The following is a 21461-nucleotide window of genomic DNA, read 5'->3' as shown; positions in this document are numbered from 1 at the left end:
ACTGCTGGTGTGCTCAGCATAGTTTTGGATCTTTGCTACCCTCATTCAGGGATGGGACACTGGTGTGTGTGTGTGTGTGTGTGTGTGTGTGTGTGTGTGTGTGTGTGTGTATGTGCGTGCGCGCGCGCATGCTCTCACAAACACACCAAAGGCCCACATTAGGTATCATGTTCAATTGGTTTTCCCTATTATTTATCTAGCCCTGACTGGGCTGGAACCATCTATATAGACCAGGCTGGCATGGAAATCACAGAGATCCACCTGCCTGTTTCCTAAGTGCAGGGATAGAAGGTGTGCGCCATCATGCCAAGGGCCCATCCACCCTATGTATGGAGACAGGGTCTCTCAGTCACTCATTGGCTAGACTGGCTGGCTGGGGAGCGATGGCGAGCCACCCTCCCCCACAGACCTGTGCCATCATGCCTGGCTTTTACTTGGGTACTTGAGGTCCGAGCACTGATCTGAATGCTTGCCCAGCTGGCACCGAGCCAGCCTCAATACAGGCCTTTTTTTGTTTGGTTTGGTTTAAGACACTGCAGGTTACTTGAGGAGGCTTTGTTTTTGAAACTCCTGAGTCTGTGTGAATTCTCATGGACAGAACGATTACAGTGTTTATGTTGGGTAACAGCCTTCTTTCCGAGGCTCACTTTGCTTGCTGGGAGGTTTGGGTGACCTCACTGAAGCAAACATCACAGCGAGCAGGCCCGGGCCACGACCAGCTGCTTCTTGGTATCAGGTAAACTGCCGACACCGTTTCCCAGTATAATTTTGGGTCTTTGTGACCTGAAATCTAAATATTTAGTTGCTCGGCTGCCGAGATGAAGGACGACAACCCCATTACTATCAGCAAAGCGAAGGATGCTCTTCAAAAGCTGAGCTGAATCCTATCTTTCTTCCTTATCTTTTCATTTATTTTTATGCATGTGTGTATGTGTGCATGCATGTGCGTGTGTGTATACCATAAACGTACAGGCACCCACAGACCCGGGAGTTAGAATTACAGGTGGTTGTGAGCTACCTAATGCAGGTGCTGGGATCAGAACCCTGATCCTCTGGAACAACACTTAACCACGGAGCCCTCTCTCCATCTTCCTTCTTAGTGTAGGATACACAGAGACTGCTTGTCTTCAGTCCTTGAGGTTAATACCTTTGGAACAATGACCCTTTCAGCAAGGATCCAGGATCCAGAAGATGAGGAATGTTCATGTTGAATCTTTTCATATAGCTTGCCGCCTCCCCCTGCTCTGTCCCCTCCCCTCATCCTAGGCTAATCAATTATTTCATCTTTTATGGGAAAATCATGTCATGTCTAAACTGTTAAGTTTAGAGAGGATAAAATATCTTGGTGTCTGTGGCAGTTTTAATGTAATTGGCCCCATAAACTCATAGGGAATGACACTATTGGGAGAAATGGCCTTGTTGAAGTACGTGTGGCTTTGGTAGAGGAAGTGTGCCATTGTGAGGGTGGGCTTTGAGGTTTCCTCTCCTCAAGGTGTCACCCAGTGTCTCGGGTCACTTCCTGTTGCCTACACAAGGTGCAGAACTCTCAGCCACCTCTCCAGCACCATATCTGCCTGCGCACCGCCATGTCCCACCATGAGGATAAATGGCCTAAACCTCTGAACTGTAAGCCACCCCATTAAATGTTTTCCTTTATGAGAGTTGCTGTGGTGGTGGTGTCTCTTCACAGCAATAGAAACCCTAAAACAGTGCCCCATGAGTCCCAGTGGTGGTGACGGGCTAGGGGAGATAAATGCAGCTGTCTTCTTCCATAGACACTGCTTTATAACTATTCAGATTTTTTTTTTTTTTTTTTGCTTTTTCAAGACAGGGTTTCTCTGCAGCTTTTAGAGCCTGTCCTGGGGCTAGCTCTTGTAGACCAGGCTGGTCTCGAACTCACAGAGATCTGCCCGCCTCTGCCTCCCGAGTGCTGGGATTAAAGGCATGCGCCACCACCGCCCGGCAACTATTCAGATTTTTTGTTGTTGTTTTGTGTTTTGTTTTTAAAGACAGGGTTTCTCTGTGTGAAAACAGCCCTAGCTGCCCTGGAACTAGCTCTGCAGACCAGGCTGGTCTCAAACTCACAGAGATCCACCTGCCTCTGCCTCTAGAGTGCTGAGATTAAAAACATGTGCCACCACCACCTGGCTAATTATTCAACTTCTGATTGAATATGTAGAGCTACCGTCTATATCCCTGGCAAATTCTAATAGGATGAAGGTTTACCATGCTGTTCTCCTACCCTCTAGAATGGTTTATGATAAGTGGCTACATTAGGTTAGCTTTTAGAAATGTGGCCAAGAAGCCACAGAACCTGTTTCTTCACTGATACCTGTTGGGGCATTGCTTGTGGTAGAATTGGCTAAGAAGGCCGTTTATAGACATGATTTAATGTTAGCACATCACTTAAGTTCCCGCATCCTCACGATGATCTTGCAAAATAAGCATAACATAGTAAGCGTCCCCTTGGAGAATTGAAACACTGTCTAAACTCACAGGGCGACAAGGGTCAGAGTGGTCTTCGGTTATGTTTTCTATGATGGCAAGTCACAGACTGAGATGTACCATACTAAAGAACATCCCAGTAATGGGCTTGACAGAGGGTGCTTCATTCTGGGCTTGAACACAACCTTTGCAGCCCTAGGAAAGCCTCTGGCTACAGAGAGAGAGTGCCGAGGAGCAGTAGCTGGGTTAACCGTTTGTTGGGAGGAGATCTGCCCACCCCGAGGCAGGTGTCTGGAAATGATAGCTTTGACACTGGAGCTAATACTTGATGGTTTGTTCCAAGCTCATCAGAATTGTGACAATTGGAGTCGGGGTTAAGAAATGAACAAGTGATGAAAATTGCAACACAAGTGTCAAAATTTGGTCGTGGCGTGCTTCAAAGAATGACAGAACGCTGGGGAAATTTCCATGAATTCAGCAATTGAGTTTCACACTAGCCACCCAATCAGAGGACAGACCTGCCTTCACAAATCAGATGCAAAATGTTACCCAGAGTATTAGGGCCCAGCAATTTCTGGGAAGGAAATGATGGGGTACACCTCCCCCCACCCTGGGAGGGGTTGTCTGGTTTACAGTATCACTCTGGTCTATCTTTTTCCAGCCCTTTTCTGATTGACCAAGGATGTTTTTGCCTGGTGTGACATTTAATACACTCTGGAAATTGGATCAGTCTGACCTGGTTCTCCTTTGGGAGATGCCAACTTTCTTCTTTTTTCTTAGAGTCTCTGGGAGAATAGGTCCAGCACCCCCTGGTATTGTGCACCCTTAGAAGGAGGTTTATTTGATAAGTCACGCATTCCCTCAGGGATCGGAGATACTGTGGGGCAGGCCAAGGCATCAACAACCTGACTGCTGTAGAAATCTGGGGAAAGCTCAAACTTGGGAGAGGACTATCCAAACTAACGCATAATCCTGAGGCTTAAAATTTTTCTTGCATCTGTTTTGGGTCTCCTTAAGGGACCTTGGGTGTTTTTTTTTCCTTCCTTCCTTCCTTCCTTCTTTCCTTCCTTCCTCCTTCCTTCCTTCTCTCCCCCCCTCCCCCCCCCCCCCCCTCCCTCCCTCCCTCCCTCCCTCCCTCTCTTTTCTTTGTCCCAAGCTCAAGCATGGGGCCCAGCAGGGCAGACATGCAACCACACATGCTGTGCATTCAGTATTACCATGTCTCATCATCTTCCTCTGCTTTTGTGTCCATAGCCAAACACCCCAGCATCCCCAGGGCCTCAAATGATGAGGGTAAAGCAGAAGTACAAACATTGTGGAAAATTAAGATTCCGTCTCTTTTGTCGATGGCAAAGTGGGACCTTGGAGATACTATACAAGTAAGTCTCAAGCCTTCAGGATAGCATTTGAAGTTAAGTTGATTTGCAAGGTTTGTTCCATAGCACGGTGGCACAATGTAGCATGAAAGTCCCTGTTCTTGCCATCATCTTCCTTCTGCTCCTCTTCCTCCTCCTTTTTCTTGACACAGGTCTAACCATATACCCTTGGCTGGCCTGGAACTTGCTCTGTAGACCAAGCAGGCTTCCAAGTCAGAGACTCACTTGTTTTAAAGGCATGTGCCACGACTCCTGACCTCCGGAAGATTTTGTCTTCTGATAGAAATGGTCAATCTTATGCAAGGGCCATTATTACTTTGTGTTGGGTACAAGCAAATACAAAATTGAGTTAGAAAATCAGGTCTAAGTAATCTATGATCACAGAAGTTGTTTCACCTAGTCATTTGTGAATGGACAGCCGTGTCCTTGTTTGGAAGGAAAAGTGATAGGAATGTGACAGCAGCTTGTCCTGCAGTGCGGGCAGAGAGGAGCCACAGGCAAGTCCAGAGTGTTCTCGAGGGGTGTGTGCCCCCCTGCTGCAAAAGCGTGGCTGTGACCTGGTGTGTTAGCCTCTACCTGAAAACAGCCGGACCAGGTGTCCGTTTGTTGTCCTGGGATCCAGGAATCGCTACATGCTGCTGTCTGACTTAAAACTGTATCACATTTTTTTTTGTTAGCTGTCCTTGATTTTTTTTTTATTCTGAGCATAAAAATGACAGCATTTATTTTAGTGCTAAAAATAAGCTGTTCTAGCCAAACCAGGTTTAATTTTTGGATTGACCTCATTCCCTTGGTGTCAGCGGCAGCAGGCCTTACATGTAGCCCTTGACCAGCAGGAAGAGACCCAGCATTCTGCCAACGTGGTGAGGTGCTTCCCTTTCACCTTCAGCCTCTAGGTGGGATAGTTTATCGTGCGCTTTTATATCCCTTAATAGGGAGTATACATCTCTCCCAGAGAAGCAGCTACATTCATAAACATCAATCACTGATGTTTTTAAGGTGTCCTTTGAACATTAAATAACCACTGTGTGAACATCGTAGATTAAAGAAGAAATCAAGAGCTTGATTGATATTAGGTATCTAAGATCTGTCTCAGAGATCCATGCTACTGATAGGGAAGAGACAGTCCCTCCTCTGGAGTCTGTTTCAGGCATAAAATATTAAATAGGAATTCATAAGGGGCATTTTACTCACCTTAAATCAATTCGCCTTGCTAACAGCCAGGGCTGGATGCAGTCTGTGGTCGTTAGCTCTTACACGGAATAAGCGAAATTCTTAGACAGGGACGACCTCAAGCATCAAACATGGAGGAAGAGCTTAGCAGTCCAGAGCTCTGCTCTGGGGTCAGCACGCCTGGGATGGAAAACCCACTCTACTGCAAATGCTTGTGAAATTATAGCTAAGGTTCCTCAGGGTTACTTGAAGCAAGTTGCCAGCTGTAATGTGGCCAAGGTGTGTGTGTGTGTGTGTGTGTGTGTGTGTGTGTGTGTGTGTGTGTGTGTGTGTGTATGTGTGTGTGTGTATGTGTGTGTGTGTGCGCGCACGCATGCGCGTGCATGCATGCATGCACATACATGTGCATGTGTGTACATTCTTGGGCTCATAGAGAATACTGGTTAGTGTTTTGTCAACTTGATATACAAGCCAGAGTCATCTGGCAAGAGGGAACTTTAATTGAGAAAACGCCTCCATCGACTGGTCTGTAGGTAAGTCTGGGGGAGGGGAAGCATTTCTTAATTAATGACGGATGTGTGAGTGCCCAGACCGCTGTGGGTGGTGCCAGCCCAGGTAGGTGGCCCTGGGTGGTATAAAAAGAAGGAGAAAGCAAACTGAGCTATGCCGAGAACGAGGCGGCAGCAGCGTCCTTCCATGTCTCTGCTTTAGTTACTGCCCTGACTTCGCTTCAGGATGGACTGGAAGATGAAATAAACCCTTTCCTTCCCAAGCTGCCTTTGCTCATGGTGTCTTCACATCAACAGAAAGTGAACTGGGGTGGGGTTGGGGTGCTGTTAGCTCAAGCTGGCCTCAAACTCCTGATCCTCTTGCTTCTTAAATTCTGGGATTATGGGCATATGCCACCATGCCCTATTTATATTTTGTTGGTTTGTTTTTTTGAGACAGGGTTTCTCTGTGAAACAGTCCTGACTGTCCTGGAACTCACTTTGTAGACCAGGCTGGCTTCAAACAGAGATCCGCCTGCCTCTGCCTCCTGAGTGCTGGGATTAAAGGTGTGCGCCACCACCACCTGGCCTGTTTGTATATCTTAATATGTACATATCAAGCCAAGTATGGTGGCATATTCCTACAACCCTAGCATTTATGAGGTAAAGGCAGGATGATTGGGAGTTCAAGGCCAGCCTTGAGGCTAGCCTGAGACACATCAGACCCTGTCTCGAAAACCAAACAATAGATAGATAATAGGCACATATGTAACTATGAGAATGAAATGAGTTAATACACATAAAGAGCTGAATGCAGTGTTTGCAGTGGTACAAACACTCAAATAACGGCTCTCGTGAACATCATCATATATCATATTGTTATAATACTATATTGTGTTTAACTATTTGTTATCAAGTTACACAAAAATATTTAAACAATTGCCAGCTACTGTATCTGTTGTTATCACTGTATTTAACTCTATTCTTGCCTTTAAATTAAAGCCAGAGACAAGGGTGCCGAGGATTAGATCAGAAGTCTCCAGCTCCAGCATCAATGCGTGTCTTACAGGTCCTTCACCACCAGGGGACAAGAGTGAAGCCCAACAAGCAAGGCCATGGCTGGGAATGACGGGTGGTGTTCAGGACAGGAACACCTGGCTCAAGTCTCTCTTGTCTTGCCCTTTAGGATTCGTAACAGACTTCCATTTATCCATTTTGTTCATGTGTGTGTGCATGCATGTGGTGGCCAGCTGTCCAGACAACAAGGTGTTGGGACCTTGGTCATCACAACCCAGGTTTTCTCTTTTTCTTTCTTTTTTTCTTTTGAGACGGGGTCTCCCACTGGCTTGGGGTTTTCTCAGTTCTGGCAGGCTATCTGGTCAGTGAGCTCCAGGAATCTTCATCTCCCCCGCTCTGGGATCCCAAGTGCACTCCGCCATACTTGACTCCCCGCCCTTAAATGCAGGTCCTGGAAATTGACCTCAGGTTCTCATGTTTGTGGAACAAGCACTTTAGCAGCTGAGAGCACCAACACATTCCTTTTAGAGTTGGCTTTTTCCTAACACATCCATGCATGTGTGCACATGTATATATACACACACACGTACGCACACACACACACACACACACACACACACACGAGAGAGGCAAAAGACTTGAATTCTCCATACCTGCTTGGACGATGACCCGCTTGAAAACCGGGATCTGTCACTCGTGTCTTTCCCCCATGGCTGATCTTGTTTCTTCTCATTTGGGTCTTTTTTGTATTCTTGTCGTTTCAAACAAGCCTAGAGAACACACAAGAGAGATGAGAAAATGGTTGCATTCTCTTGGGTCTGTGACTAGTTTTGGCAAATTCAGGCTTAATATCAACTGGAGAGGCACAAGGAAAATGATATTCGTCTCCAGCTGTTCATGCAATAGCTGTCACCGGGTTCAGAGACCAGGTGTCGCTCTCTTCTCCCTTCTCCCAAAACGCTAGGATCAAAGCCATCAAGCGCAGCTTTAATAAATACAAACACCGAGCACACCATGGAACACTTTGGGAAGAGCAGTGATTTCCTTCTTTTAAACCACGCCATGTCTGTGTGCCCATATCCGTGTGAGGGCTGAGTGTGAGAGCACACGTATGTATGTGCAGGTGCCCGAGGAAGTCAGAGGACACCATCAGGTCCCCTGGAGCCGGAGCCACAGGCATTAGTGAGCCACCCTATGTGGTTGGGGAAGTTGAATCCGGTGCTCATGGCTGAGCAGCAAGTGTTTGTGACTGCCGAGCCATCTCTCCAGCACCTAGAAGAGTTGCCTTTTTAGGAAGGCTGTACCCAAAATGCCCTACCAGCTTCTTCCAGTCTTATTCCCCTCCGTGGCACCCCTCTTTACCACCTGTTGGGTTGACCAACTCCTGGGTCATGCTACATGTCTGCCACATGCTATTCCCTCTGCTTGGAATAGCCTCCCTACGTCCCCAGCAGCTCAGGCTGCTGATCACGAAGATCCAGCCAGGGTGACTCCTCCTCTTTCCCTGTCTACCTGCTCTTTTCGGGGCTGAATTAATTGCTAATGAAGCAGCAGACTGTCGCCTGCCTCCATCTGCAGCGTCAACAGTTGTCCATAGTCATCTTTGGTGCACAAACATGAAATGGAAGATTCCAGGAATAAATAATGCATAAGTTTTGAATCTTGCACCATTCTGAATACTGTGATAAAATCTCACTTCGTCCCACTCTCTCCTGCCCCGGACATGAATTATCTCTTTGTCCGGCATATATACACTCTGCAAGCTGCACGTCGATTACTCACTTTGTAGCCGTCCATTTATCAGCCCTGCTGTGGCATTATCAAAACACTGTTGCTGAAACAATCCTCATGTTATTCACTGCGGGCCCCCAAGGGCAAGAGGCGTGATGCTGGCAGCTGTGTGACTGTGCATCATCAGAAATGTTCTTTTTACAATTAGGCAGCATTGCTAATCCTTTACTGAGTCTAATGGGAGGGGCAAGGGTTTATTCTGCTTACAATTCCAGGTTCCAGTCCATTAGAAAGGGAAAATCCCAGGATGAACTCAAGCAGTTAGATCATAGCCAGTCAAGAGCAGGGAGAATTAGGGCATGCATGCCTGCCTGCCTGCCTGCTTGCTGCCTGCTTCTGCTTAGCTAGCTTTCCTCTCTCACACAGGGCCCAGCCCATGCACCGATATCATCCAGACTTAATGAGGCCCTTCCTTCCTCAGTAAATAACCAGGACAATCTCATAGCCATGCCCACCAGCTGATGTAGGTGCTTCCTCGGTTGAGGTTCCTTCTCAGGTGGTTTTAGGTTGTGACAAGTTGACATTTGAAACTACTGGGAGGTGCGGTCTTGGAGGGCATCCCCTGTGAATAAAGAGGGGACTGCTGTGTATGCGTGAACACGACGCTAATGCACGTGGTTTGAACTGTCTGTTTTTCCGATTCCACTGTAATTGGGTTTGTTTTACAGCTCATTTTCCCAGTTGGCCAGTGAGAACTCGAAGAGTAAAAACCACTTCTCACCTTTTTCATTTTCTAGCATTGAATTGCATTGTTTTCCTTCTCAGTTTTAAAGTTGGCACACAAAGGAATGGATTCCATCATGACATGTTCATGTGGAGCACCGTGCATTGATCATATCTCCCTGGTCACTCTTCTTTTTGTCTTTCCCTTCACACACACATACACACACACACACACACACACACACATACACATACACACACATACACATACACACATACACACACACATACACATACACACACACACAATTTTAAATAGTTTAGTAAAATATACAAATATTTTTATTTTTTTTTGAGAACTTCATACTTAGTACTGTATAAATATCTGCTTCTTCCTCACTCCAAGTCCCCCCACCCCTTCTCAAATTAATGAACGAGGGGCGGGAAGGAGAGAGGGAGGAAGTACATTTAGCACTATTTGTGTTCAGGACAGACCAGTTGGGATTGGATAGAGTGGGTTCTCCCTCCCTCAGCAGCTGCTGACTGTAACTCTTCATCTAGGGGTAAAGTCTCGTGATGCTTCCCCCCATCCATGTTACCATGCCAACTGGTATGGTCACTGCGCAGGTCTTGTATGTGTGCGCTTTAATTTAAATCCTGCAGATGAGAGGAAACGCGCTGTATCTGAGTCTGGCTTGAATCATATTTTTGCTTCAGAAAATATCAGTCCCTAAATGCAATGTAATAAAAATACAATAACTAGTCCCCCATCACCATTTTCTCTAGCAAAATTAAAATAAAATCTAGTGCCAAACTCTTTCCCCCTGCACTAGTACTGAAGCAACCTAAGGACACCAGGGATTTCAACTGACATTTTAAATACCCCCCCACACTCCACAACAGCAAAAGCACTTGGAACATTTCCATACTCAGACCCTCACTGGCCTGTGACCTACCAGGGTCAAATCATTCAGAAGTCTGGTGTAAAGACAACACTGTTGTTTACTAAAGTAGACTTGCCACTTCTCCACTTCCTGGCTGGGTTGAGCAGAGAAAGATTTCCTTCGTGTTCCCCCTCCACTTCCATTAGCGAAAGCATTTCATTTTTTAATGTGGCAGGATTCAGAATTTCCTGGATCCTGGGGGGGAAGCCTGGGAGGTTAGGCTCCAAGGTTAAGAATAGAAATGACCTGACTGCAGGGATGTGTGTGTGTGTGTGGGGGGGGGAACAGGTGCTGCTGAGAACCACCTGGGAAGAGTTAGTTGCCCTGCAGGTGAAGAGCCCCCCACCCCACCCCAGCTCCCAGCTGGTCTCCTGCAGCCGGTGGACTTCTGGACTCCTGGACTCCTGGAGACAGGTGAGGTCTCACCCCACCAGGCTTGGAGAGTAAGAACACTCCAGAAAAAGTGTTCTCGTTTTCCCTGCTGTCCCCTGGGCCATCTTTTCTTTTGAACAACTCTGTCACAATAAATCACTGAAAAGGACACTGGGAAGTGCTGCCAGGACCCGCATGTTACATAATGTAAGCAAGAAAACCCAAAGAGGGGACTGGAGAGATGGCTCAGGGCCTAAGTGTGCTTGCTGCCCTTGCGGGGCTCCGGAAGAGTTCCCAGCACCTGTGCTGGGTGGCTCAGTGCCGCTATAACTACAGCTCCTGGGGATCCTGTGACCTCTTCTGACCTCTGAAAGCACGTGCGCACGCGCACACGCACACACAGACACACACACAGATACACACACACATACACACATAGAGAGCGCACGCGCCAAAGAATAATAAACAGTACTTAATCAAAAAAGATCAACAACAACAACAAAAACAAGCCAGGAATCTTGAATAAATATGAGCTGCTTTAAAAAAACATTAAAGCCGGGCGGTGGTGGCGCACGCCTTTAATCCCAGCACTCGGGAGGCAGAGGCAGGCGGATCTCTGTGAGTTCGAGGCCAGCCTGGTCTACAAGAGCTAGTTCCAGGACAGGCTCTAAAGCTGCAGAGAAACCCTGTCTCGAAAAACCAAAAAAAAAAAAAAGAAATAAGAAATAAAAAAACATTAAATACATATTTTTAAAGATTTATTTATTTATCATGTATACAGTGTTCTGCCTGCATGTATATTTGCACACCAGAAGAGGGTACCAGATCTCATTACAGATGGTTGTGAGCCACAGTGTGGTTGCCGGGAATTGAACTCAGGACCTCTAGAAGAGTAACCAGTGCTCTTAATCTCTGAGGCATCTCTCCAGCCCCCCCAAACATTAAAATATGTATTTTAAAATATGTGAATGTATGTAGAGGAGGTACCATGACACACATGTGGAGGGCACAGGACAACTTGGACAAGTCAGTTCTCTCCTTCCGCTGTGTGGGTCAGAGGGTTCAAACTCAGACTGCCAATCCTGAGAGCAAGAGACTTTACCAGCTGAGTCCACCATGCCCCGAGCTGTTTGTCTGGGTGCACTCTTCCCACAGCGACTTCCATCAGACCACCTGCTGTGTGGGGACGGAGGCAAGGAAGTCTGTCTCCTAAAGCTACTAGTGCAAGTGGTGCCCTCCTCTAGCCGGTATTCAGGTTATTGCTGCTGGTCAGAAAGCAGAAGAGCCAGCAGAGCAAACACAGGCCAGACCAAGGCAGATTTTGAACAGAATTCTCGTAGGCTGGGTGTTTTTATTTATTTGAAATTCTCTTCAAGAATACATATGACTATGACTTAAATGTTTCTTTTCTTTTTCTTTCTCCCTCCTTTCTTTCTCTCTCTCCCCCCTCTCCCCCCTCTCTCCCCTCTCTCCTCTCTCTCTCTCTCTCTCTCTCTCTCTCTCTCTGTTTTGTTTTTTGAGACAGAGTTTCTCTGTGTAATAGCTCTGGCTGTCCTGGAACTCATTTTGTAGCCCAGGCTGGTCTCAAACTCATGAAGATCCAACTGCCTCTGCCTCCTGAGTGCTGAGATTAAAGGCGTGTGCCAGCACCGCCCAGCTTTAAATATTTCTTTATCAAAAGGTGAGGACGGATAGGTTTGTTTTTTGCAATGTTGAAAACATTATTTTTCTCTGGCTCCTTTCTCTCTCCGATTAGTGAGAGGAAGATAAGCCATGGCAGGGCAGATACTTAATGATTTTCAGCCTGAGATGGCCGAGCAATCTTCTGTGGAAATCAAACACCAATCCTCTAAGACTCACAGCTTTGCTGTGAAGGAACACAGAAACACAACTACCAGGAGTCCAGTCCTAGAGGAGACAAAAACCTGGCATCCCCACTCCAGGATGCATTTTCTTTCTATTGGTGAATATGAATATTTGTTAGTCTGATCCTCGACGGTGCTGGTTCTGTGGTGGGGATCCAAAGTGACCAGCTGGCTGGAGAAGGTGGAACCTGGTTGGGGAGGAGAAATCCACTTACAATTGACTGTCCTTCTGGGCTTCTCAATTAGTCCCCTTGTGCCCTGCCTGTCAGGATTAACTGGTCTGTGGTCAGCCCGTCAGAGGGCACCATCAGGTGACTTCTGTGTCTTCTTTCTCTTCTCCTTTGGTGGCCCAGGGCTCTGTTCCCCCACCACATGCAGTCAGGCTGCTTCTGTGTAGAAACTTCCACTGTGGGAGCAAATCACAGAATCTGCCCGTGGGGGGTGGCGTGGGTTTTGTGACTCACTGTAACTCAATCCTGGTAAACAAACCCAGCCCCAGCTCTGCCACTTTCAAGCAGAGACCTAGGAAAGGCTGACTCCATTGATTGCCTCTTCCCTCAGCTGTGGGAGAGATAAGTTCCGGTGTCAACGGGGTTGCTAGGAGAGCAAGGGATTCTCTCAGGGTCTTCTTAGCTGTGACTGGCCTGCAGTGAGGGCTCAATGCCCCCTTCACCTCACCGCCATCACCACCAGCGAGCCCTTGTTTTTCCATCCCACTTACTGGTTTACTTATTTCCAAACTCAGCCTTTGCCGAAGCGAGCATGTGACTGTGATCTTGGTCACGAATGAAAGAGTCCTCCTGTGTGGGTCTGAGGCTCACTCATCTCCTGACGCAGAAGTCTTGTCTCTCAACCCACAGAACTCAGCCAGTCAGCTGATGACAGCCTTCTGCGCTCTGGCATTCTGGGGTACACTGTACACCACTCTGTCTTTAACATTACAGCTGTCCGAGCCCATAGTTAGGCTCAGAGATTCTCTATTATCTGTCATCATCCGGGCTCCTTATGACCTAAGAAGCCATTTTTCATATGAGCAGTTTCCAGTTCTGCTATAAAAACAACTATCATAAAAATAGCCCAAATTAAAAAAAAAAAACAACAAAAACCAAAAACAAATGCAACAAGTTTTTCTCTGTACCACCAGCTCCCAAATAATGACACAGAGACTTATTAATTATGAAAGCTTGGCCTTAGCTTAGGCTTGTCACACTAGGTCTTACAACTTAAATGAACCCATTTATATTAATCTACGATCCATCACCTGGCATTGCCTCTCTTCCATCTTGCACCTCTTGGCTCCTCTTTGTCTCCTGGCATTTCCTGCACATCTAGATTCCGCCTCCCCTTCGTTTCTCTGGAAATCCCACCTATACCTCTGCCTAGCCATTCAGTTTCTTATCCCAGCAATCCCAGCAATGCATCTTCACACCGTGCAGAGACAGCCCGCAACACACAAATATGGCCATGACTAGTCTAGCTTTTTTTTGTTTGTTTTTGGTTTTGACACAAGGTCTCACGGAGCCCAGGCTGGCTTTGATCTTGACAACTTCTGCCTCTCTTGCCTGAGTGCTGATGTTACAGGTGCTGCTAAGACACCTAATGTTATGTGGTGTTGAGGACTGTACCCAGGGCTTCATGCAGCCTAGCTGTGCTGGTTAATTTTTTTTTTTCTTTTCAGTTTGACACAAACAAGAGTCATCTGTCAAGAGGGAACCTCAAGTTAAGGAATTGCTTTCATCAGATTGACTTCTGGGCGGGTCTATGGGGCCATTTTCTTGATTAATGGTTGCTGTGGGAGGATTCTGCCCATCGTTGGTATTGCGACTCCCGGGCAGGTGATCCTGAAGGGTATAAAAAAGACTAAGCAAGCCATGGAAAGTGATCCCGTAAGCAGCATTCTCCTGTGGCTTCTGCTTCGGTTCCTGTGATGAGCTATTAAAGCTATGCATGGAAACAAACCCATTCCTCCCCTAGGTGCTTCTGGCCATGGTGTTTAGCAGAGCAGTAGAAAGCAAACTAGAAGACTAGGCAACCATTCTACAGACTGAACTGTATCCCTGTCTTTACACCTCAATTAACAATGGCACCTGTATGGTTGCGGTCGGCACCAGGAGGGAGGAACTGGCACTGCCTACACCTCTGCTGTTGTTCTTACTTGGGTCTAACGTGCCTATCTCAGAGTTGGGAGTTTTCGTGATCACTGATGACATTATTAAAGTTCACTTTAAAAGATTGGCACGATAGTTCCCTCATTGCCTGAGAAGTCTAGAGAAGCACGTGCCTCAGAACTGGGCCTCGGTACTGACTTGTAATCTCGGCTACCTGAGGGGCTGAGGCAGGAGGATGGTTGTCTCAAGGCCTTTCGGGGCTACTGAGTGAGTTCAAGCGTAGCCAGGGTAACTTAGTAAGGCAGTGGAGATATAGGAGGAGGCTGGGGATACAGCTGTGTGTACGCCTGTCCTGGGCAAGGGCCCAGGTTCAATCTCCGGCACTGCACAATAAATTAATAAATAAGTAAGACTCCTCCCAGGCTCCCGTGGGAAGAGGAGCTGAATGACAGCTGAGAATCCTCTATCTGAAATGCTTTGGGACCAGATGTGTTTTGAATTTGGGTTTTTTCAGATATTAAGGTATTTGCATAAATCTCACAAGGAGATCTCTGGTAGATGAGTCTCAAGTCTAAACAAAATCCATGGGTCTTAAGCCCATACTTTGAGGGTATTTTATGTAATGTTTGAAATAATTTTGTGCATGAAACATTTCCCTGATGTGGCAGTATATTGGTGCTCAGGGACCTTCACAACCTTGAGTATTTGAGATTTGGGATTTTGGATTAGAGCCGTGCAACCTGCATCTCTCCCTCCTGCCCACTGCCACCTGGTATAAAAGCCACCAGCATGGCCTTCAACACATTTATAGCGCCATGCATGTTTCGTTGTTTGATCTGCACTTGAAAGAATTGAGATGAGCAAGTGACACAAAATGAAACCAATTTGAACACATTTGAGAGATTGTGGAAAATTGTTCCGAAATGCCAAGTGTAATCTTCCCTTCTAGCCTTCCAGTGGGCATTAATGGCTAAGGCTAAATTCTGCCTCCGGTTACATAAATACATGTGGGGAGGGAAATAAGAGGTGAGGGAGGGTGGGAGGGAGGGGAATACGGAGAGGGACAGAGAGGAGAAATATGAACACCCTGGAAGGAACAGAGCCAAGGTCTAAGATAGAATATAATTATATACTAGTTCCCTGATTCTGAAATAGCATGTAATATGCCAAATAGATGTTTACTTCCTCTTTTTTCTTAAAAGAGCCCCACCCAGGCACTGAAAAGAGCAGAAGCAAACAATGCAGGGTGGGTTTAGCCTTCTCTTAGAGCTAACCCACAGACCTGTAAAGGCTGCATTTGCTGCATACCAACCTTTAGAGTATTTTAGGACAGAGCAGGAATAACCCAACTCTAGAAAAAAAAAATTAGGAGGTTCCTAAGGGCTTCAATTTGAGCCAGTTCATTAAAGGCAAGCAGAGCATGGGAAGGAATGTGTGGTAAGTGTATGTGATTTGGGAGTTGCGTGTAGTGATTACGTCTTACACCATTCCAATACCCTGCAATGGGAAATCCCAGGTGTCCCGAGCAGATGGCTGCAGGGAGAGAGAGCGCTTGGATTCCCACAGGGTGCAATGGGCCAGACCCACTGCAGGCACATCCAATCTTCTGACAGCATAACATGCTGTCACTGCAAAGTCCACATGCAACAACCATGCCGTCAAGCCACAAAACAATCTCATAATATTTGAATAAGCATATGGATTTGTATTGGCTTGCATCTATAGCTAAACTCAGCCACATGGGACGGGTTGGACACAACACATTAAGGTATTGGTACCTACCCAGCACAACAACTCCCCTCAGTAAATGATCTCAGCACACTTTGGCTGTATGGCACCAAAGTAATCACCAGTCACTCAAGCCAAGGAATTGATTCTTTTCTAAGACATAGTCTTTTGATCAGCCCAGGGAAGCCTTGAACTCATGGTCCTCCTTCCTCTGCTTCTCAAGTGCTGCAATGACTGAGGTATACCTCCATGCCCAGCTGCAAGTGATTTTTTAAGCCACAACTTTAAAGTCTTTCTGGAATAAGGCAAAGGACAGGTGAAATAATATCATTTAAAAAAACATTGCAGGGGGGCTGGTGAGATGGCTCAGTGGTTAAGAGCACTGACTGCTCCTCCAGAGGACCCGGGTTCAATTCCCAGCACCCACATGGCAGCTTGCAGCTGTCTGTAGCTCCAATTCAAGAGAATCTGACATCATTATACCAATGCGCATGAAATAAAGTTAAATAAAGTTTAAAAAAAAAACATTGCAGGGCTGGGCGTGGCAGCATACACCTTTAGCCCAGAACTCAGTAGACAGAGGTAGGTGGATCTCTATGAGTTTGGGGCTAGCCTACTCTACATAATTAGTTCCAGGCTACATCATGAGACTTTGTCTAAAAGGCAAAGTTATTGCTGTTCCTTTGGAGTTGCTACCCTGGGTCAATGTTTCCCTGTTTACAGCGATCTGTATCTTAAAGGCAACCAACCATATGTTATTTCGTGCAGCCCCATTGATGAGCGGTTTCGAAAATGGCCAGTACTGATGCAGTTGGTTCTAGGAATAGTCACATGCTAGCTGGGCTGTGTCTGACAAGTTGGTGGTTAGCGTAGATAGCACTGGCTTTCGGGCACTACAGTGTGTGGTTCAGCATGGGCCAGGAGGCTCGCGACTGTAAGAGGCTAGGGAGAGGAAGCGACGCAAATGATAATTGTGTGTAGTCTCCAGCCAGAGGGAAGCGTCCTAAAGCTGCAAACCCACTACAGATCATCGACAGCACACGTAAAACAGGTTGAATTTCATGCTATGTAAACTGTCACCCAGCAATTTCTTAAAAACAAAACCCGAACCCAGATACTATGTGAGCCCAGAGCCTCCCTTTAGTGCTGCATTAAAATGGTTATCTTTACTATTTCTGTAGAGAGAAGGCGGTAAAATCAAGGTGGGGCGGGGTGGGGGCTGGGGTGAAGTAGCAGTTCCTGCTAAGGTTGGTCTTGCTTAGGTCCCTGGGTCTGGAGCCTGACTTTGCGGGAAAGCTACTAAGGTCTTTAAGTATTCCCGCAGCACAGGCTAGGATATGACAGAAGGCAGGGAGGTGACGAAGTCAGCCATGACAAGAAGGAAGCCAGCTAAACATTAAAGGATGTCGTGGTAGTCTCAGGTGGAAGTTATGGTATTTGGAACCATGGTGGTGGTCATAGGATAAAGGGTGGCATAGGCTTATGTGCCCTTAGGCGAGCTTGGCAGAGTCTGCCAGCCAAAACTTTGTGGGGGAGAGATTAAGGAGTCAGGGCAGGGTTTGATGGGAGGAGGGGTGGTGAGGGATGGACATGTTGGATTAGTGAGGCCTGTGTGACATCCAGACAAAAGCAAAGCAGACGCACCCACGGCTCTGGCATTCTGCGAGGCTCTGGGGACAAGCCAGTTGTATGAAGTAGGGGTTAGGAACAAGTGATGAGGGCCTTGTGTATCAGAAGTGGAAGGGGGCTGAGGCTGGAACTCTGGGACTCAGCTATGAAGGGTGGAAAGAAGAGGAGGGAGTAGGGAAGAAAAATGGAGATAAACATGAGGGAGACAGTATGTCAGGAGACCGCGACATGAGAGAGAAGCAGCCTCGGGAAACAAAGACTCAGAAGGTGTCACTGAACTGGGTCACCAACCTCAGCAGTGGTTAAGAAGAAGTGTGCATTTACAAACAAACACACAGCCGACAAGGAAGTGGAGACAGACGTGAAACAGGCTGGAGCAGTCTGAGACAGACAGGAGGAAGCCGGGTGCTGCCAGAGCAGCGAGGCTTTGTGCCTGGCTTCTTAGGAAGAACTTCAGCTTAGCTGTAGACTGGAGCCGCTAAGGGCAGAAGATCGGGCTGAGGGTGCAGCTCAGTTGGTGGAGGGCTTGTTTCTCATGCAGGGGGCCTTGGATCTTGTCTCCAACACGATACATAGATAAGCCAATAAAAAAATATAAAAGATACATACACAAGTAAATAAAATAGAGAAAAAGAGAGTGAGAAGAGAAGGTATCAAAACACAGACAGCGGAGTCCCATGATGGCAGAGGCTGGAATGGGCCAAGGCCTCCGCTAGTCACTAGCAGGACAGTGGACACTTTGCCCTCTGAAAGACTGGAGGTCTGAAAGGTTGTGAGGCCTAAGGTGGCCGGGAAGGAGGTTGAGAAGGTTCCCCTGCTCGGGTTTTTTGTTTGAAAGGAAATTGGAAATGTCGAGTCAGATGTAAAAACTGGAAAGTTTTCAGTCAAGATTATAACCGGAAGGGCTGATGGACAGGAAATGCCGTGACGGAAGTCACTCTTGTCCGCCCATCGCCTGTTCTGCTTCAGCTCCTGGGCTGGACCACTTTTTGCCACCTCCATGCCTATGAACTTGATCCAATTCACCATATCGTCTTTCCTAAACGCCAATAATACTTCCAAAATATTTTGCTTTTTTTTCTCTTGCCTTTTCCAGCCCTTTCCCCTCACAGAAGCCAAAGTGATTTTAAAAAGAAAGAAAGAAAGAAAGAAAGAAAGAAAGAAAGAAAGAAAGAAAGAAAGAAAACCAGGTCATGTCTCTTTCCTCCAAAACTATCCAGTGAGTCTCACTATGTTGAGATTCACAGGTATGACTAGTCCTGCTTTCTCCTGTAAGAGCCAGCCTTATCCGGTTCTACAGAACTCTTCCACCTCCTCAGGTTAGACACTTTGCTTTGGCTCTCAAGGAGTGTGATACCCTGCCCCTTATTATGCTGGGATTTTTGTTTGTTTTGTTCTGGGTTTTTTGTTGTCTTTTTCCTATATTGATCAGCAGCTGTCTTCGTCAGTTTTCCTTGAGGTAAGCCAGCTTAAAGACCCGGAGGGTTTGTTTTGGCTCCCTGCCTTGCAAGTCTGATCATGGCAGACTCTGCTCTGATGAAACGGCACTCTTGCTAGAGGACATGAGGCAGCAGCATCCACTCAGCTCACAGAGGCCCAACAAGTGAAAGGGAGGAAGGGGCTGGGTTTCCATAGTTCCCGCAGCCGGCACACCTCCAAACACCTAAGACCCTTCGCCAGGTCCTGCCCCTTAAAGGTTCTACCCTCTCCACAGTGCCGAGTAGGGAGCCCAGCCTCTAGTACATGGGCTTATGAGGGAACATTCTAGAGCCACACTGGAGCAGTAACCGAAATAACTTTATACTGTGTGCACATTTTCTATTTCCTAAGCCTAGAGTAAGAAGGCCAGAAGAGCGGGGCCCTTGTTCAGCACAAAGTAGGCATGGAGTGGATTAAATATCGGTTGAATGACCAAACCAAACCCAATAAAACACAACTGGCAATGCTGAAAGCTTAAGTGATCTTAGACAGTAAAACTGCACCAGCTCCAGGACACATGCTTGTGTCATTTCCTTCACCAGGGACCACTGATATCAAGACAATCGCCTGCCTTCCGCACTCACTGGAGAAACAGCATTAGACAAGTTCTTCCACATGCCAGCCAGGTGGAGGAGAGGAGGCATCGTTGTGAAAAGCAGACGATTCCCTGAGTAACCCATCCCCAATTGCTGCAAATCTCCCCCTTTGCAGTCCTCCTGGGTGCAGACTGTGGGAAGAAACTGCCGATCCTTTCCAACCCCAGAGCAGAGTGTCACCGTCCAGGTGAAGCCGGGCTACTGAGCTGGGTCTGGTTTCCTTGGTGACCCACAAGGCTCAGTTCTATCTGAAATTGCTAAGAGAAGAACCTGATAGCTGAGCTGTGTTTTCCTTAGGGAGGGACTGTTTTCCAAGCTCCATGGAGGCTGAGGATGTGTCTCCTTGATTGGTGAGGGCGGCTTCTCACGGGGGGGGGGGGGGGGGGGGGGGGAGGGGAGGGGAGAGGAGGTGAGGACAGATCCTAAAGGCTCTACGAATCCCACAACCCACAACCGAGTCCAGCAAGTCTGTCCCATGCCAGCCCCAGGTAATTGCATCATGACCCCTCAGGCACCCATCACTTTTGTTTTTGCAGGCAAACACTGTAGCCACGGAGACCAGAAGTTTGCTTGTTGTAGAGTGGCTAACCACCTTTCTTCTGGTGCCCATGACAACAGAAGGGCATGCTATAGGGCAACTCAGTTAACCCCTTAAGGTCTTTTTGCTTCTCAGCTCAAGGGTTGTAGGCCAAACACTGCATTAGATATGTGTGTGGAGACATGAGTGTGTGCATGGTACATGTGTGCACAGGTGCACACATCCAACACACATGTGGGCCAGTGGAAGATGTTGGATTCTTTATCCTTACTCCTTTGACACAGGGTCTCTCAATCTGGTGCTGGGCTGGTGGCCAGCAGACCCCAGTGATCCCGTCTCTGCCTGGCAGGGCACTGAGTTATAGACACACATGGCCATGCTTAGCCTTTTGTGTGGCTGCAGGAGTTTTGAACTTAGGTCCTTGTGTTTATTCAGCAACATTTCACTGCCTGAGCCACTTCCCAGCCCCAACATTTGGGTTTTTTCAAAGCCCCCTAACATTGCAGCATGGAGGACGGAGTGGTGTAAAACACAAAGTCAGGACCACACTGGGACATTTCTGTCATTTCTGCAACAGTATTGTAAAATTAGCACCAACCATTTTTTTTAACTTTTTTTTCTTTTTCTTTTTTTTAAGTTTATTTATGTATACGAGTATGCTATCTGCATGTACACCTTTATGCCAGAAAAGGACATCAGGGCCTACTATAGATGGTTGTGAGCCACCATGTGGCTGCTGGGAATTGAACTCAGGACCTCTGGAAGAACAGCTGAGCCATCTCTCCAGCCCCCAGCACCAACCATTTTACAAGTCAGAAAGACGAGTGACTTTTCGCGGTCAGTCAGTGAGTGGCAGGTTTGGGGTGGGCTTACACCGACGTAGCCTGAAAATTCTATTCCCCAAAAGACAATCCTTACTTTCTGCAATTACCTGATATTCAGAGTCCACCTTGTGCTGCATGTCCCGCAGATACTGAACATCACTGACGAACTTCTGCCTGTCTCTTGCTTCATGCAACATGGTTCTTAGTTCCCGATCTAGGTAAGACAGAGAAGGAAACATACCGTGACAGATGTTTCTGTGGGCCACCATATTTGGGTTTATTTGAGTAGAATTACATGTCTTCCTTTATTAATCTATTCCCCCACTGTTTGAAAGGTACAGACGTTCCTTTTTTTATATTCATGTCAAAGTTCTTATAGCCTTTTCTGTTCCAACCATAAATAATGAAGATGCATTCATCAGCTG

The 21461-nt window shown here is 47.0% G+C and overlaps 1 protein-coding gene across 1 annotated transcript in view; it reads right to left on the bottom strand.

Annotated features, from left to right (window-relative positions):
• Marchf10 (membrane associated ring-CH-type finger 10) overlaps window positions 1–21233 on the bottom strand; it is a 46139-nt gene extending 24906 nt beyond the window's left edge. The window contains exons 1-2 of the mRNA XM_038328686.1: window positions 21144–21233; window positions 7153–7269 (exon numbers count right to left, since the gene is read on the bottom strand). Of these exons, the coding sequence (XP_038184614.1) occupies window positions 7153–7269; window positions 21144–21233 (207 nt within the window). The remainder of the gene's footprint in view (window positions 1–7152; window positions 7270–21143) is intronic.
• Window positions 21234–21461: the final 228 nt, after the last annotated feature.

The sequence above is a fragment of the Arvicola amphibius genome, chromosome 4, assembly GCF_903992535.2.
Source record: "Arvicola amphibius chromosome 4, mArvAmp1.2, whole genome shotgun sequence".
Classification (NCBI taxonomy): Eukaryota; Metazoa; Chordata; class Mammalia; order Rodentia; family Cricetidae; genus Arvicola; species Arvicola amphibius.
Note: the sequence above shows the minus strand (reverse complement) of the source record. Positions and strands in the feature narration are given on the sequence as shown.